This window comes from Ammodytes marinus, assembly GCF_949987685.1.
Source record: "Ammodytes marinus genome assembly, chromosome: 6".
NCBI classification, from domain to species: domain Eukaryota; kingdom Metazoa; phylum Chordata; class Actinopteri; order Uranoscopiformes; family Ammodytidae; genus Ammodytes; species Ammodytes marinus.
Genome location: NC_137235.1, coordinates 12573855 through 12593891, shown reverse-complemented (window position 1 = coordinate 12593891; position 20037 = coordinate 12573855). Strand labels below are relative to the sequence as shown.

General features: G+C 37.5%; 1 protein-coding gene across 1 annotated transcript; it reads left to right on the top strand.

Annotated features, from left to right (window-relative positions):
• Positions 1–6526: 6526 nt before the first annotated feature.
• Positions 6527–9694, top strand: LOC307252298 (uncharacterized protein; the record flags this gene model as incomplete). The annotated part of the gene is made up of 11 exons (XM_080029935.1): positions 6527–6538; positions 7540–7605; positions 8132–8251; positions 8707–8727; positions 8826–8846; positions 8952–8978; positions 9090–9116; positions 9204–9248; positions 9342–9371; positions 9494–9529; positions 9638–9694. The coding sequence occupies 11 exons, from the start codon at positions 6527–6529 to the stop codon at positions 9692–9694; spliced, it is 462 nt and encodes a 153-aa protein (XP_079886061.1).
• Positions 9695–20037: the final 10343 nt, after the last annotated feature.

The following is a 20037-nucleotide window of genomic DNA, read 5'->3' as shown; positions in this document are numbered from 1 at the left end:
TACTCTGCTTTAAGGTTCATCACAGGAGATGCTTATGACTAGGGCTGTCAAATTAACGCGTTCATTTCGATTAATTAATCACAGAAAAATAACGCGATTAAAAAAATTAATGCAGATTAATCGCACTTCTATATTGCCCTTTGACCCGGTGCAAAAGAGGTGAGGCGATAGCGGAGCTGCAATGTAGCTTGCGGACACGGCCCGCACGGGATTAAAGAGTAAAGAAAGAAGCAGGGGAAAGGGGCCGAGGGCTCTATGGATGTGTTATGGGCTGCTCCGGGCAAATAAGCATGAAGGTAGGAATACGTCTTATGTTATTCTCCGCACTGTCTGTGCATTATTGATTTAGTGGGTGCCTAATTAACAATGTAGGTTCAAAACAGTATCTCTCAATCTTCCTCCGTGTCTCACTTTTGTTTGCTAGCTGCAAACGGACACCCGCCCCCTCTCACTCTTCCTAGCATATGCCTGTCTTTTTTCCTCCTTTGTGTGTGTGTGTGTGTGTGTGTGTGTGTGTGTGTGTGTGTGTGTGTGTGTGTGTGTGTGTGTGTGTCTGTCAATATGTTTGGCTATGAGTAGGACGGTGAATGAGTCGGCATAGTAGGCTATGCGCACCGCACCTGTGGCAGCGCAGCGCTGTCTGTTGTGGGAGATAGACAGTCGTCATTTAGCCTGCTTATTTTTTTGTGGGGTTTTTTCTGCGCTAGTAGTTCCTAAATTTATTTCATGTAGAAACCTGGCTGAGAGGAGGAGACAGAGGTTACGAGAGACGGGGGAGAGAGAGATAGAGAGAGAGAGAGAGAGACGAACGGTAGCCTATAGGCCTACAGTTGTCTATAAACAGGCATAAAAGTGTCATATAAGTATGCGATTCATTTAGATTAATTAATCACAGAGACTGTAATTAATTAGATTAATTTTTGTAATCGCTTGACAGCCCTACTTATGACACACACCATTTTGTTCTAAATGGAAAAGGTGGGGGGTTCCTCTCAAGATGTGACTCACATTTGCATACATTTTCCCTTATTGGGAAGCTACCACATTATTTGACTGCAATGCTGCAAATTTCAGATGGGCTTTATCAGACCTGCTCTACTGACATGCTCATGTTATAAGTTCCACAAGCCCGGTCTGAGCTTGGAAAGACAGCTTTAAGCTTCAGTGCACCTGACTCCTGGAAAAATGCACAGCAACAAATTTAAATAAATACCTTCATATCCTTTAACATGTGTAGACATATTTTCTTAAATCTGCCCAACTCTACCTGTAACTGTCTTAATTATGCTACATTGTACTTTCACCCATTTCATTTTAATGGTAGCCATTCTACATTGCTGTCTAAATGTTTCAATTGTTTTGTCTCTTCATCAGCTTGTTGTGTATTTGATGTATTTCCATTGTGTATGTATTGTTGTTTTTTGCTTTGCATTTGTTTGACTCGTCATCATTGCAAATGAGGGTCACCCCTCAATGGATCTCTCAAGTATAAATAAAGGTTAAATGAAATGAAATGGAAAAAATATATCTATCTTTTAAGAAACACAAACATATTTGGGCCAAGTTTTTATTTAGGAGATAATACAGAGAATTAAGTGATTTATTTTCCATATGTTGAAATAGCATAGAGGACACACGTGAAAAAACTAACTGACACAAAGCCATTGTTGATCAGTGCTAGTTTTCATTCATTTATTCATCTGTTTACATTTCAGATTTTATTATCCAGCAGCCGCAACTGTAGTAGTTGTTGTAGCTGCAGTCGTGGTAGTAGCTGCAGTCGTTGTAGTTGTCAATTGTTGGAACAATTGAAAAAGCTGGAACAGCTGCAACAACTGTTGGGTGTTGATTCCAGACTGAACCTGAAAGAAAAAATGAATAATTCAATGCCCGACATACAGCAGAGAGGTCAGAGGAGACATTTTACAGTAATTTACAGTGTGTTGAATGTTGAATAGTAGAGGAGAGTAAAGGCACCCACCTCATTGGAATTGGAATTTGAGTTAGAGCTTGACCGAGCAAGTCTTTCAAGCACCTTGTCCATCTGTAGAAAATCAACAAGTCGCATGTTTGATATAGCATAATTGCCTACTATGAGAATAATGATAATGGTATTAACATATAAGAACAATGGTACTAATATTGAGTATTCAAATTAAGCACTTACAGGTTGAGCCAGAGCCAGGCTCAGGAGGAGTCCAAGCACAAATGCTACCTTCAGCATGGTTAAAGATTACAACTGTTGAGAAGAAAAAAAAAAGACTTGCTCAGCTTTTCCAAAATATCAGCAACATAATCATTCCACCAACCTCAAACGTAAAAAATACAGAAACAAAAATTGAATTCATATAATTACCGGTAACTCTTCACAAATTCAGCAAACTGTCTCACAGATGGTGCAGGAAGTTGTTGTAGTTCTGAATGTTGAGCTCCTCTTATATACAGTTACAGGAGCCAGACAGGATGTCATCATATCAGCATACAGCGTTGTTGGGAAATTAAAAATATTAGGACATTGTCCACCTCCACATTTCATGGTGAGGAAATAGGTAGGTTAGACAATTATCAGAGCCACACCTTGATAACATGCACTAAACTTGCTACAACGTATATCAGTGATTCTTGAGAAGTGGGACAAAACAGGGTGCAATGTTGAAAAAATACAAACCCTATGTTTAGGCAAATTAAATTACATGTATGTATCCAACATATACTAAGCTACTGAGCTAAGGTTTTACACAACCTCCCAGCTTAAGTCCTTTTTATCAAAATGGGCTTTTTACCTTGCCATTCCTTATCAAAATGGGCTTTTTAGCTTGCTATTCCTTATTTTGTGTCAACACCGTCAGACACAAAAAAAAACAAATAAATGTTGCCTCATTTTATGCTAGACCCATGAGATGTATAGTGATCACAAATATTCACCAAAACTGATAGAGGCCACAAAGAATATTTTCAAAATGTATATGAATATACATGTTTTTGATATCTGACGGTGTTGACATATTTAACGTTTCTTAAACAGAACAAATAGAGTTTTTCTAGTAGCAGTTTGGTTTTTCTGTTGATGATAGGTGCTAGTATGAACTACTTCAGGAAAGTAAAATGATCAAAACATTTCAAATAACTTCTTCAGAAATTATAAGTCGGTGTTGATGTATCATGGTTGTGACGCATGACTTTCAAGATTTGGAATGTAAAATATTCTAAAACTACAACACTAATCAGAGCCTGTCTGACTCGAATGTACTCTGCAGAGGTAGAATGTGACAAGAGGTCCTTCATGGTGACAGCTGCCCCTTATTTTGGCTGATTTTATTACATTTTAATGGATTGTCTGACGGTGGTGACAAAAAGTGTCCCACCACTTTGAAACCATATAAAACATGAATGTGTTGAAGAAAAACAGTTTTTATCGATATGAGAGATTATTTAGTGTTGCTTTTGATGAAAAAACAACTTTTTAATTATTAAAGCATTTTTAATAGATTTTATTGCATATGAAAGATTGAAACCCTCTCTGTGGACACACTGTTTTGGACATCGTGAGCAGATAACAAGTGTCATATATTTGACATAAAAATTATTAAATTAAATTTAAGGGGATAATTGTGCTCTATTCTTAATCTTAACATCTACAATTTTAAATATTTTTATTTTTGGAGATAACAGCAGTTACATAATGGAAGACGGCCTATTGTCCCTGTTCTCAAGAATCACTGATATATTTGTTTATTAATATCAGAAATAATGTATTATACCCTCGTAGATGTTTCTCAAATTCTAATACTTTTATTCTTTTTTATCTTTGTTTTTAAACTGTCCTCTCCACTAACCCTAACCTATCCTAAGTGGAAATGTGTCCGAGTAACCCAAACCACCGTCAAAGCTGTTTTGTTTTTTATAAAATGTGATGAAATCATGTATTGGGATGGATAATCCTAAACACTTGTTGTACACTGTCCCAATCTTAAAACTAATCTAGCTGTTGAGAAACAGTGAAGTGGTGTTCACCCAAGATGATTCATGTACAAAGCTACACGTTGTTTTTTCATGCGTCCTGAAAATAATTGACTGCATATTTACAATAATTCCATGCCAACATTAAGTGTATTTTATTTTTTTAAATATTTTAAATAATACCTCATATACCCAGCAGTGCTGTTTAAATCACACTCTGTTTAAATTGGAGTGCTCCTGACAATGACAGTGTTGATTACAAAACAACAGGCTGATCCTTTGCTGGGCACATGAAAGGTAAATGCTCTAATCAAGCTGCTTATTTGACACATCATTTTAAAAGATCCACAATCCAGAAAATGCATTTATATTAATGGTGTGAACTGTGTGAAAAATCTATCTATCTATCTATCTATCTATCTATCTATCTATCTATCTATCTATCTATCTATCTATCTATCTATCTATCTATCTATCTATCTATCTATCTATCTTTCTATCTATCTATCTATCTATCCATCTATCGATCTATCTATCTATCTATCTATCTATCTGTCTGTCTGTCTGTCTGTCTGTCTGTCTGTCTGTCTGTCTGTCTGTCTGTCTGTCTGTCTGTCTGTCTGTCTGTCTGTCTGTCTGTCTGTCTGTCTGTCTGTCTGTCTGTCTGTCTGTCTGTCTATCTATCTATCTATCTATCTATCTATCTATCTATCTATTTAACTATCAATCTATCTAAATAAATAAATGGATGAGCATTCATTTCTTGAAGTTAAAAAACTGAAATCCTACTCGACAGCCCTAAAACAAAAAACAGAAATGCTTTTTAGTTGTCTGGCGAAAATAAATCCCTGTATTAAATGTATTAAGTGTTGGCGTTATCATCACATATTGATATCTAAGATTCAAGTCTCACATTACGTAACAACATTACAAAGACATCATTTTTCCACCTCAGAAATATAGCTAATGAATCAGGGAGATGCTATAAAACCTGTCAATGCCTTCATTTGAGGTCCAATTGATTATTGTAATGCACTGGGGGGGGGGGGGGACTGAGAGACTTCAGCTCATTTAAGACTCTCCAGCTCAGAGGAGGTTATTTATATCTTTTGTTGAGCATTTTATCTCAGTAAAAAGACCCTCCTGGGCAGCTCTGAGTTGTTCTGGCATTGTCCGAAAGGGGCTTATCTTGTTAAATCAAGCCCGGTGGTGAATCTGTGTCCACTGGGAAAATGAGTTATGCTATTACGGTTATGCTGATAACTTCAGAGGCCAAGGCGCGTATTTTAGATTGTACACTAGGCAAAGATCGTTCTGAGTTTTCGCTTATTTATTTGTAAATTGCCATCACTGAAGTTAAACGAAAAACAAAAGTGTCGAGACTTTTTTACTTTATTTGATCCTACTCTGACTGTCTGTATCAATGGGGTTTTCTTACTTTATTTTGTCTTATTTTTGCTTCCTTTGTCAAGTGTATTCCTTTTTCCTTATTTATTTATTTTATGGCATTCCAGCCCTGTTTTTTACGTTTGTTCTGTTTCTACTTATATATAGCATTGATGTAATGCATGCATGTAATTCCTCTATTGTAAAGCACTTTGAGCTGCAATTCTTAAATCTGTTTCTTCACCTTATACATAGCATTATTAATGTTTCTAAGACATACAGATTCTTAGAAACACAAACATATTCGGGACACCTTTATAAGGTTTATTTAACAGATACTAAAGAGAATTAAATGATTTTCAACCACATGTTTAATTGAACTTGAAATGGGACACTGTTAAAGATAAAAACTGAGAAAAAAAACATTGCCATGACAAACTGAGACAAAAAAAAGCTCATGTTTTAAAATAGTTTTTATTCACTTAGTGATCAGTGGTTACAATTCAGATGTTATTATCCAGCAGGGGCAGGGGTAGCGGCAACGGTAGTAGTTGTAGCTGCAGTCGTAGTAGCTGCAGTTGTAGTCGTCAATTGTTGCAATAATTGAAAAAGTTGGAACAGCTGGAGCACTTGTTGGGTAGTGAGTGCAGACTGGGAGGTAACCTACGAGAAGGGTAGAAACAGTCATTGTCAAACATACAGTAGCGTAGTACAGTTTCCAAGGAAATGTAATGGTTATTGAACGTCAGGTGTGTTTAACGTTGAATAGTAGAGGGACAATGCATTCACCTCATTGGAATTAGAGTCAGAGCTTGACCGAGCAAGTCTTTTGAGCATCAGGTCCAACTGCAAAAATAAATGTATGTAAAAGTTGTATGTTTGATTTTGACTGCATTACACTATGACAATAATAATGGTATCAACAAATAAGAACACTTGTACTGATGTTGAATATGAGAGTGTTATACTTACAGGTTGAGCCAGAGCCAGGCTCAGGAGGAGTCCGAGCACAAATGCTACCTTCAGCATGGTTACAGTGATCGCAACTGTTGGGAAGAAAATAATTAAGACTTGCTCAGATGTTCTAAAATATCATGATTCCACCAACCTCACACAGATAATACAGACACAGAAGATCCGTATAAATACCTTCAAGTCTTCACAGCTGTGTGTCTAAAAGATGGCCGAGAAGGTAGTTGTTGTGTAGCTCTGAATGTTGAGCTCTTCTTATACAGTAACAGGAGGGGATGTCATCTCATGAGCACATAATATTGTTGGGAAATTTCAATTATTAGGAAATCTCCCTCCTCCACATTTCAAGTTGTTGCTAAGCTCTTTCGAAATAATAAATTTGTCTGAAAATCAAAGTTAATTATTAGTTTTAGTATGGTTAGGCAACATTTTATATTACCACTGATGTGGATTTAGTTTGTTTGTTCTCTACCTTGAGTATTGGCAAATTAGAAAAGAGGTGCCAAACACGGGAAACAATTGTCTTATGATTACAAATCCAGTGACTTAGTGGCTTATGCAGGTAACAGGCAACACCCAATGAGGTGTGCATTTTTCTTTGTAACTCCTCTTGTTTGAGGAAACTACTTCCTATTACCTCCACAACCCAAAAACCTATGTATAATACAATCATGTAAAATTATATAAAAGTTGTACTTACAATGTTTTAATATTATTAATCATTGATACCAGTCATGATTATTGTCGTCATGTCCTGTTGCTAGGAACAGGCCTCAAAGCCCAATTAGGTCATTAAAAAACAGTGTGAAGTAATTGCTGTTTCGCAATTTAATTAAGTGTGACTAATGTGTTGTTTTTTAAACTTTTGTGGTGTGTCTCAATGTCTGATGTCTGATATAAGTATCCATGCACGACAGGCCACATACATACTTGCTCAGCACAGTTGAATGTTACATTCGATTCAGTGTTTGCTTTACAGTAAGTGACTTGTTATGTGAAATGTTTGTCATCTATTTTCAGGTATTTTCAGAGTTCAATATAATTATCATGATGTCGTCTTGCAGGTTCATCAGACACCATGCATCTCTGGTGTATTGCAGCTTTAATTTTGTCGGCAGTTGCTGCTCGAGTGAGTATCACTTTTTTAAAATGAAACAAGAAAACCTCTGCTCGATGTTTTGAACTGATAATTTCTAATTATTTTGTTGATTCTCTTTTCAGCCCGATTCTCGGAGGCCATGGCAGAAACTGCCTGCACATGGACCCAAATTGGAAGAAGAGTTTAAGGTAACTGTGAACAAATATGAATGGTCACACAGGTCCAGTGTTAATTCTGAATAACCTATTTGTAACATGTGGTGATGATTTTTCTTTTTCAAACGTTTGTTTTGACAATTTGCAAATTAAGCTAGTAACATTTAACGTAACAATTTCAAGAGCCAGTTAGCTGGAAACTGCAGACAGATATTGTGATAGACTACTGGGAGAACATAAAAATATATAACCTACTTTAGATTGTGATTAAAAATAATTAGACAAAAAAGGAAATAGCTGCCACTGAGGGAGAACTTTTGACTAGGCTGCATTTTGACTGACTTTGTGAAATTATTTGAAGAAGGGGTTTTTGACCAAGTTACCCTATGCTATATGTCCTATAGGCTATAGCATTGTGTATCTACTAAATTTCCATTCTAATTTTAACATTTGCATTATAGTAGGCTATAATATTGGCTAATGATTATCAAGACCTGCTGCAACATAGTCTAGTCTACTGAATCATCACTCGACAGAACCTTATCTGTGCTTCAAACAGGGTCCTGGTTTCATGACTAATGAGCCTGGAGTCACTAGTCCTGGACTCTCAAGGCATTCTGGGAGACCCGGAGGACCTCCAAGAGGCAGGTTGCCTGACAGGAGGAACCCTGGTGCACTGGTAAGCTCCCAAACAGTGCAATACTGTAGGCCTACTGAAACCTACTGAAAACACAAAAGTCCTTCATCGAACTGTTCACACTGTGGGACACAGGAATGGGATTCGAGTATAGTGTTCTCAAACTATGCCCTACTCATTATATTACATCAAGAAAAAACAATGAAAATGTTGCACAAAATTTTTTTTTCTTCTCATTAGTCTGGATAACTATAGCTATTTTTTATGTACATCTTTTAAGGAATATTAATACATGTTTATATATTTCACATAGGCCTATCTCCAAATGTGATTTTTAGAAAGTATAGAAGCTCTATTTGGTGGAATTTCATTTCCATGTACTCCTAAACACACATTTTGAAAAGCAAATTTTGACCAATATTTCATGTATGTTGTACTACTTGATGCTGCTTTCAAAATGTGCGATTAAATTGGCTAACTTACCTACTTTTCTTTAGGTGTTTACCCCTTCTTTCAAGGTAGGCCTAACTGTCATCTCACAATATAACCAAACTTAATAATACCCAGAACAATTTGCAAAAAGTTGTTTTTCCTTGTGTTTATAATTTATTTTTAGGTTGACAACGTGACATTTCAGGTAAGATTATAAGTGAGAATATGTTAAATCCAGTATACTGTTTGTTATGACACTCTTCACTGATTTTTACAAATGTTCACTTAAATGTCTGGCTTTCACCCATAGAACGTCAGTGGTGTAACCCTGAAGGAGGTAAAAAAAAAGATTTAACTTTTATTAAGGAAATAAAATAATCAAGTTGTGTTGTAAATTACACCATCTTGTGTATTTATTCCACTGACCCTTGTTGCAAAAATCTTGCAGGGGGAGAACATATTTCTGACCCCGAGGGTAGGATTTTTCACAATTAAAGAATCATAAGAAATACTATAAATAGTATTTTCATTATCAATAATTACTTATGACTGATCCATCCAGGGAGGAAGAGGAAGAGGACATCACCATCACCGACACCATCACAAGGTATAATAAGTTATATAACTTTGTGTAGAAATGATCACAGTATCATTGAACAAGTTGGATTTAAACTTTACCTCAACTTTACTTGTTTTACAGGGAGGACAACAAGGGCCTCCGATGATTGGGGTATACTGGCTGTCTGTCAAATTTAAATTTTCCAGTCAAATGTATAAACTTAAAAAAAATCTGCCTTCATTCAAATGGTAACACTGCATTGTGATATTTGTTTCTGTTCATCTCAATTTCAGCAATACGTGAAGATCATCTACAATGCCACAGAACCGGTAAACTGCTTGCCCACTACATAATGAAGATGATGTCTCTATTTACTGTACACTATATGGGATGCTTATATATATCATTAATAACTATTTCTTGTTTTCCATTTGTAGAATAAAGTCTCCATCGAGTATGGGGTTTTGAAATATGTAAGTACAGAGAGTTTATAAGCATATGGCACCAGTATACTGTATGTCTGAATATGTTTTCTATATAATAGTTCTCAGTACAATGGGAAATCCTCACTGACATGCAACCTTTACTTAAGCATTTTGTTGGTATGTGGCACATTCACTGGTGGAACAGCAGAAGCCACAGAGCTTCTGTTTTCTTTTTATCTTAACTGGGATATTATGCACATTGTTTGAAATTAGCCTAATATCAATAAGGGATTTTCAGTAATCTGTACACATCTGTAATTTGAGATTGGGCTTGTATGGTCAATTTGAACAACATGCTTACTTTTAAGATGGACCTCGGTAAACTTGTTGGAGGGGAATACAACTCAGTGGATGAGTACTGGTAACTCTAAAAGGTGAGGGTGCTGTTGGATTGATACCTTGATTAATTTAAGTTTCCTTATCATGTATTTGCTAACCATTCTTCTTTTATATCTATCACTTTTCTTAGAAAGAAACAGCTTCCAGCTTGATTCAACTCTGAAGAAAATTATGTATATCTTTCCTGTGATATATTTTGGGAAATCAATCATGTAATTTGACCATTTATTGTAAAAGCATAACTTCTGTACACCACAATAAAATTCTTACGCAAATTGCCTTGGCAAAGTTATTTATTTGACATGTTTTGAAAGCAAGCATTTTTAGTGCAATATAAAAAGAATTGAGTAGATATACATTGCAGTTGAAAGAATGGCTCACTGCAGTACATTTGGCAGAAGGAAGAGTGACTGTAGCCAAACACATGGAAGTAAATATGAGTTCATTCTCAGGTGATCGTTAAGGCTCAAACAGGAAGGGGAAGTTGGAGTGACCCTGTAGAAACATCAAGCAAAAAAAATAACACTCAGAATCAAAATGCACAATTAAAAGACACATGAAAAGAGTAACCAAGGTTTTATGTATGTGCATGTGCATGTTTATTTGAAAGCTTTGTGACATTGTACAATACCATACCTCGTCAATTCCAGGGCCAGTTGTGTCGCCACGAGGATCAGGAGGATTTGTAGTAGACTCTTTCTGTGTCCCGGTCAGTGGCCATGTCTGATAAAGTTACAAAAACACAGCAGTTAGATTTAACGGGTGCATACGTGTGTCTTTTCTTGTCATATTGGTGAAATTAAAGAAATACTTACTTTGTCTGTTTGCACCTTAGTCTGAGAGCCCTGCTAAAATAGAAACAAATGCAGGAAAAATATATTAGACAAATGTGAAAAGGAACAAGTATATTTATTAAGTTATCATGTTTCCTTCTGTTTATTTTAAACTTTAGGAAGAATCCCTTTAGATGCCAAATCTTGTGTTAATGGTATCCTTGAACAAAGAAAATCTAATAAATAAAAACTAAAAGCTGCTAAAGATATCATTAAGCAGGGCGGATGTTTTATTGTAAATATTTGTTCAACACTAAAATGGGACTTCATAAGTCCACTGCTAAGACAGAAAGACAATATGCCAGACAAAATACATTGCCTCACAGCAGCTGTGCATGACTCAATATCTGCAGCCATGTTATTATAATTGGGTCCCCTCTATGGTCATAATAGTCTGCTGCTCTGGTTTTTGACTTTAGTTAAAAGTGGCAAAGGAAGGTTGCCGCTTTTTTAAATGGATATTGATTTTATTCTATTATTATCCTCATTCTCCATATATAAATATACTGTATATATATATATATATATATATATAAAATATATATATATATATATATATATATATATATATATATATAAATATAGGATAACACTATAACACATTGAGTTTGTTTTTGGTTAAAAAGCACAGAGAAACCGGTACCCCCTTTTCTTTCCTTAGTGTCATGTTTCACCTGCAGAGGGAGCTGTGGTCTCTGTGTGGATCTCTCCAGGGTTTGCTGACCATTGTTGGGCTGCACCAAAGTGTTCCTCTGCTGGGGATAGCCGTATGGAGACATGAAATACGGGTAGCCCTTGGGATGATAGGATACATTTCAAATATGCAATGATCACCCCAAATAAAGATGTGCAGGTTTGCATACAAGTCAATATGTTTAACTTAATACCTGTTGTCTGGGAAGCTGGGGAAATCCATAAAATGGGTACTGGAATTGTGGAAACATCTGAAGGAAGTTTTAAAAATTATTAATTTCTCCCTTCGAACACAAAGTATTAAGATGATACTATCACTGTCTAACTCACTGCTTTATTGTACCTGAACAGGGTTTTGGGGCTGATGTGGGACAACAGGAGTGTTGGGGTCCTGTGGAGGCCCAAGCTGATCTTGCTGCCCATTGGGTACAATCACAGGAGTGAGCTGGTTGCCCTGGGAGGGCAGAAACATCTGGGGCCCCTGGGGACCGAAGGGACTGGCAAATTGAGGGTTGAAGTTCACAAACTGTGGCGTGAGCAGCACCTCAGGCTGCTGTAGCTGCTGCTGCTGCTGCAGCACATACTGGGGGAATATTGAAGATGCCTGGAGAAGGAGGGGTTTGCTTCAGTTTCCAAGATGTTTTATTTCATTTTATTTTATTTCACAATGTTATTTTTTTGGTCCGCTCATGTAAAGATTTTTAAGTCTGACAAAGGAATGCATGCACATAATGTTAGTGTTAAATAACTTCCACTACCTGTGTTTGTCCAAGAGTTGCAAGAGTTAGTCCATTCAGTCTAAGAATCTGAACAAGAAAGGAGTTGTATCAAATTTGGTTATATTGTTCCTGAATGACAATATAGCCATAAACATTATGAAAGCTATAGTTACCTCATTGCTGTTGCTTGCAAGAATTCCAATCTGCAACTGTAAAAAAAAATAGCATTAAAAATTAGACTTCATCTTTGCCATTTTAGAGGATAAGATAAATATACACTTTAGCAGGACTTAGATTTCACTCACTGGAAGACCAAAGCTCGTCCTGAAAAGACAGACCAAAAGAAAGGTAGTCTGAAGCTTCATGATATCCTAGAGTCTGTAAAAACACAAGGCATGTTTGAAAAAGAAAATTCGATAAATAAATACTCATAATCAAGAATCATAATTCCTGTGATTTTTTTCAAGCTTTGTAAAATGAAACCATACATTTCATCATGACAGAAATACAACTTTAAAGAAACATCATATGTCTTACCGTTTATCTGGTTTGCCTTCGGTTTCTGTGCTTCTGCCTTCTCGTAGTCTCCTTATCCCTTTTAAACTGTGCTCATGGGAGGCGTTATAGTCTACCTACCGCCAGACCATCCAGACAATGTGTGGTCAGTGTGACAGACATTTGTCATGGCATCAAACTCAGACACTTGCAACACAAGACAGGTAAGTATGTTATTAGGCCTAAGTCACATCTCTAAACGCCATGACTCAGTCTACATCAAGTTTTTAACAGGCCTCATAATACTTTGAAACTGTAGATGTTTTCCACAGACATTTTAATCACTGTTTGGTTTTTTCAGGCCAGAACTCAATGACTTTGAGTTTAGCTAACCTGTGTACTGTAGTACTACATCATGCACTTCTTACATGTTCTCTTACCTCAAGTTCATGTTTGTTAAATGTTAAATTGTGGACATTTCAGGGTGCAATTATAGATGTTAAGAAAGACGTGCTGTTTGGCTTGTCATGAGAAAACAAATGGAAAACAGCAGCTGGGAGCTTATAATGAGACATTTGTCACAAGTTGTTTATCTGGACTGACTGATGTCGGCATCTATTGGCAAATCACTTGAAAGGCTGGAATTCATGTTGAGGATTGGCAGCAAAAAACTGGGAAAGCTGTGTGTTTCTATGATTTGTCTTGAGAATTTTGACTGCCTGCCAAAGCTAGAGCATTTTATTTGAATGCCATGCCCTGCACTTTTGATTTTTTTCGTGTGTTATGTTCTTGTTAGTGCTCCTTTTTGTGTGTGTGTGTGTGTGTGTGTGTGTGTGTGTGTGTGTGTGTGTGTGTGTGTGTGTGTGTGTGTGTGTGTGTGTGTGTGTGTGTGTGTGTGTGTGTGTGTGTGTGTGTGTGTGTGTGTGTGTGTGTCAACATTAGAACCTTTTTCACTGCATATATGTTGGCTTGTTGTAGCAGGAAAAGCACAACCGTTACTTGTAACATTAACAACAGTTCCATAATGTTCAAGTGTCCCAGTCATGACATTTATTTACAGATTTACACAGTTGACATTTTTATTAGCTACTGTGAGTCCTAGTCCTGGTGAATGAATCCGGATTACTTATGAATATACTTCCTCACAGCAAAGCTCTATTTAGTAATTGTTTGTTTTTGTTTTTGTATAATTATTCAGCAGACCCTCCTTCATTCTATTCTTAATGAGACAGTGTGCTTTCAAGCTGTCTTTATTATCTGTGTTTTTATACTCCTTACCCTTTAGATGGCAGCAGAGATCCATCATGAAATGATGACAGCAATCAAATTATACTTTAGTGTCAAATCAGAGGGTTCCACAAAACACTTTGATTTGTAAATTATTTTTATTGGAAAGTTAGCATGTGCAGTTAAAAACAAGTACAGTTTCCATGATGATCAGTGATAGACACAATCATAATTCTGGTTTTATTATTAAAGGTTTGCTGATTCTTGCATTATTGAGTAAAAATTAATTGTTAACATTGTTATCTTAATAATCTTCATGATGACCTTCTTTGTCACAGGGAGTTGTTGTCATGGTTTCAGTAGGAGCTGGAATCTGAGGGGGGAGAGAGAATAGTAGCTGACAGTGTTGATAATATTGGCAACCCTATCCAATTTACCGATAGTCTGTTTCTTTACTTGTGATCACACAATCGTACCTGAGTGTCGGCAGTGGTCTTCAAGGTGTTGTCCTGTTTCACAATCTGACGCTGGAGAGAGTCAACAACAATAAGTACAGTACAGCTTCCATTAGTAGTTCCATATTTAAATAAAGTGTACTTGGTTCCTACCCTGAATCTTCTGAGGGGAGCGGGTTGAAAAGGAAGCTGCTGTTGCATGACACCACCCGGGATACCCTAAACAAAGACAGCATTACTGACTCAAGTGTTTCAAACCATTGTGTAACTTGTAGCAACAGTTGCTGACTGAAAATCAGTGATTTGGGATGTTACCATCAGAGGCTGCTGAGGAGGGTTCATCTGTGCCATTTGAGGGACTCCCATGAAAGGAACCTGCCAATAGACATGAAAGACATAAATCAGTGCTTTTTATGTGGATCTCTAAAGTATGATTTGTGTTATGTGACTTGACACACAACTACAGTATGCGCAGTGCGCACCACTAACCGAATTGACTGCAGGGCCAGTGTATACATTGGGAACAGGGGCCGGAACAGCAAAAGCAGGAACTCTGGGAAAAAACTTTGAGAGAAAGGGTGCACATGTGTGTTAATCTCAAGGTTATTGTGGTTTGATATTACTGTCAAAATGAATATATGAAAGATCATATCATATATTGAGTGCACATTGTTGTATAACTGCCAGGACTATATCATATTGCGTATGACCTAAACAGAAAATACATTTCTAAGATTAATGAGATTGTTATCTGCTGATATATCAGGAACCGACAACTCAGAAAACAGGACAGTAAGGTCTTATGGTGCAGAGCAAGAACAATCTTCACCAAAGTCAAGCATAAATTCCATATTGTGTGGATTATTACTTTTTTTTCACAATGTGATAATGTTTTTGGTTTTGTTTACCGCACACACATTTTTAATCTTAGTTCACTACTCTAACCTTCAATTAATGCATATACATGTCAAGAAGTTTACCTAGAATGTAAGACTCCAACTCCCCTCAGTTCATTTTAAACACTTTTTTGAATATTGTGTAAGAGAGACTGACCTGAGCAAACTGCGGCTGCCCGACAAAACCAGCCCCACCTCCAGCTCCCATCATGGGTGGATTCAGGCCTCCACCAGCTATCATCCCTGGGATCGCTCCATTTGCCAATCCTCCGTTCATAGCCAGAGCTGCCAACAGCCTCTGTGTCTGAATGAATGGGGAGAAAGAGCATTCGTTACCAACCATGATCTAGATTATTGAACTACTGGCACACTGTTAAATTTCATTATTGGTATACATGTTTCTTACCTTGCCTGCATTGACAACTGACGTATATTTATAATGATGACATTTTAAAGTCTCAATTGCACAATACAGAGCTTGTATTTTTTGTTCTTCCTTCAAATGTTATGTGCCAAAAAGGACTGTAGTTGCTCTCTGAATTTAGAGCACCTTTTATCAGTCCCAGAGATTATTATGAGCCAATTAGAGAGAAGAATGTTGACTTGATCATAAACTATATTTGTCACGTGTGTCATGAAATAGTGATTTTCTTTTTATGTTGTACACATTTTAAAGAAATGTAAACCTGTGTCACAATGTCAAAACGTTTTTGGTTTTGTTTACCACACACACTTTTTTAATCTTAGTTCACTACTCCAACCTCCAATTAAAGCATACATATGTCAAGAAGTTTACCTAGAATGTAAGACTCCAACTCCCCTTGGTTCATTTTACTGTAAACACTTTTTTGAATATTGTGTAAGAGAGACTGACCTGAGCAAACTGCGGCTGCCTGACGAAACCAGTCCCACCTACAGCTCCCATCATGGGTGGATTCAGGCCTCCACCAGCTATCATCCCTGGGATCGCTCCATTTGCCAATCCTCCGTTCATAGCCAGAGCTGCCAACAGCCTCTGTGTCTGAATGAATGGGGAGAAAGAGCATTCGTTACCAACCATGATCTAGATTATTGAACTACTGGCACACTGTTAAATTGAATTATTGGTATACATGTTTCTTACCTTGCCTGCATTGACCTGCAATAAGTAAAGAGACCGGAAGTTACATGCTCTGCTGTCTATGATAGATAGATAGATAGATAGATAGATAGATAGATAGATAGATAGATAGATAGATAGATAGATAGATAGATAGATAGATAGATAGATAGATAGATAGATAGATAGATAGATAGATAGATAGATAGATAGATAGATAGATAGATAGATAGATAGATAGATAGATAGATAGATAGATAGATAGATAGATAGATAGATAGATAGATAGATAGATAGATAGATAGATAGATAAACTGTACTCACATAGCAGACTGTTGCTATAAATGTTGTGAGGAGGAGAAGCTTCATTTTGCAAAGTGATATCTGTAAAAATTAAAAATTAAAAAAGATAAAAAGAAGAGAGACCAGAATAAATGCATTTCACTCAACTCAGTCCGTGAAACTGACATATATTTATAATGATGACATTTTAAAGTCTCAATTGCACAATACAGACCTTGTATTTTTTGTTCTTCCTTCAAATGGTATGTGCCAAAAAGGACTGTAGTTGCTCTCTGAATTTAGAGCACCTTTTATCAGTCCCAGAGATTATTATGAGCCAATTAGAGAGAAGAACGTTGACTTGATCATAAACTATATTTGTCACATGTGTGTCATGGGAAATACTGATCTTCTTTTTACGTTGTACACGTTTTAAAGAAATGTAAACCCGTGAGCTGCAGTTTTCAAAGACACTTCACCCCATTTAACCATCGAATATTGTTGTCAATACAGCTTAGTGACCACGAACAATAACAGTGAGTGATTCAGGGTCTTGGAAAGGGTTTCTGGAGGTTTCTGGAAGCTACGGTCTAAAAACCATCATGAAACACCTTAATGTTGAGGGTTGTGGTCACAGGAGGCAAACAACTGACATCATCATCAAGTGCTTAAATGGAGAAGCCAAAAACACCTGTTTGCCCTTAAAATGTATTAAACATTCACCAAGCGAGCAGCAAACTGTTTATGATCATTTGTATTATATTTCTATTTAACCTTTATTTCAACAAGCCAGTCATTAAGAACAACTTATTATTTACCATGGCGGGGCTGACCAGTGACAAGAGCTACTTTAGGGAAGCAAGAGATAACTTACAATTGACATGAATTTAATTAATCAATTAATTCAAATGACATAAAACACAATTGAGAAGTTGGCTGTGGCTTCAAGAAAAACCGCATAGTAAACACATCTTCTGAACTGTTTCACGCTTATAATTGAAAATGTCATGTTTCCTGCTGCTAATGCAAAGTTTAAAAACGTGTCACGTCTAGAGGCCTGACAGAACTTTGTGATGAGTTTATATTTGTCTCAAGCTGATTTTTCCCCCTGACCAGCCTTATAATAACAACTCATATTACACATAAACAAAATGTTTAAACTCTTATGTGACTAGCAGGAACAGACATTTGTATCATCCCTATGTTCCAATACCAATACTTTCTACTATTTAGTATGGCAGAAAAAAGATTTAGGATGTCCCAATTCTTTTGGTCAGATTTAGTATGCTTAAAAATACCTACATCCGGCCAAGATTTTTTGTGTTGTAAGCTATTTAGCCAATTCCTTTTTTTTTTAAAGATATTTTTGGGGCATTTTTATGCTTTATTGATTGTCAGTGGTGAAATGGGGCAGAGAGGGGAGTGACATGCAGAGAACGAGGAATTGAACCCGGGTCTGCTGCTGGACCTGGCCCGGGGGTGGGGGGGCGCCCTACCAACTGAGCTAAGGGCACCCCTATTTGGCCAATTCTGACCCAAAATCCAGTGCTCAGCTGAAATGATGTCACATCGACGGAGCCTCCATATGAAATACAACGGATATAAAAGCAAGAGGCAAGATCAAAGGTTGCAAGATCAAAGGTGCAATGGTATGATGAAATAAATATGTAAAAGTGTGTCCCAATTGTATGCCTACTGCATGCTTACTAGATTCTATTTATGGTCAGATGTAGTATGGAGAATAGAAAAAAGAAAGGGTATGCGATTTGGAATGCAGCCCACGTTTCATCAGCACATTTTCTCAAGATTGTTTGGAGCCATTACATTCATCCCAAGTGGCTGGCTTGGTATGCTGTCTCATACTGAGACTGTCTGGCACTCCTAATGGAGCAGACCACAGCAGACCAGGTAAACACCCTTTGTGAAAGTCTGGTCGGGAGCTTTATACTGATTACACACTGTCATTCAGTTCAGATTAGGTAACGTTTTTTCTTGCTGTTTGCAGTTAAATCTTGTGGCAAATATTGTTGGTCGTTCCACCTGATTCTGCTACTCCAGGAATGCCAGTAATGTGGTTCAGTATGTAGGACATATTTTGAGACCTACATCACCATGTTGCAAGGAGTAGCAAGCAGTGTACTACTTTAAGTGGACATTTGTACATTTTTGTCCTGTCTCTTACACAAAAATTAGTACCATAGGAGGAGCCATACCCAGGATGCGGGTTTGTCTTCAAGTCAAGTCAATTCGACTTTATTTATAAAGTGCTTTTATAAGACCAAGAACGTGTTGCGGTCAGACTAAAGTTCTGACACACTTTGACATATTTTGAGCTCCAGATGATGTCAAATCTTGCATGCACTGTGTTGATATATTGTAATTAAGACTCAACAAAGATTGACATTTGACTTCCATCATTTATTGATCATAAAGCTTTATTATAGTGATTTACAATGGGTAACATTGGAACATGAACAGCTAGTTGTAGATAGGATCAGGACGTAAGAACATTCAGGAGATATCTGTGATGACTGACAGTTGTGTTCTCTCATTTCGCTTTCTTCTCTTCCGACTCCATCCCGGAGCATTCTTCCTCATCTTCGGTTGCCATCACCTCCATCACTGGAGACTGTGTCCTCCTGAGGCGAGCTGCCACTGAGCGCTGAAATCTCACTCTGCCGGATGCATGTCCACCAATGCCTGGCTGTTGCTGGTTGTTCAGCCCAGCCACTGGGATCAGCTGCACTTGGCTGGGGGTCAACAGGGCTCTCTGTGGGTCTCCTCCAGCAAATAGTATGACCGGCCCACCCCTGGCACCCTGAGTCCCCTGCCCCTGTGGATTCACATTGACTCCGCCTGCCTGCCCCACAAGAAATAGCCCACCTTGTTGAGGAGTTCCAATGGGAAGAAGTTGCTGCAAGGGAGCCTGCTGCTGACCCACTTGGTTGCTGACTGGCTGCATAAAGAAAGAGCCACCGAGTTGGACTATGCGTGCCACAAAGGGTTCACCGTTGAGTGGGACCCCATTTTGAGCCCCAGCATTGGCATTGTTGCCAGCTGCTGCTCCATTATTATTATTATTATTCACTCCCACGTTAGCAAGAGCCTCAGCACTTCCTGAGGACACACCCCCCTCTACTACAAGCGCCAAGGTCTGAAAGATGACCCACAGTATACAGAACATGTTTTTTTTATCTCAGTCACAGCAGACCGTCGACAGGTGAAGAGCTGCTTCTGTCTTTGTTTTTATAGAGAAGGAAAGAGTCGGTGATCACAGGGAGAGGTCCAATCAGTGTACAGCGGTTTATCTCAAA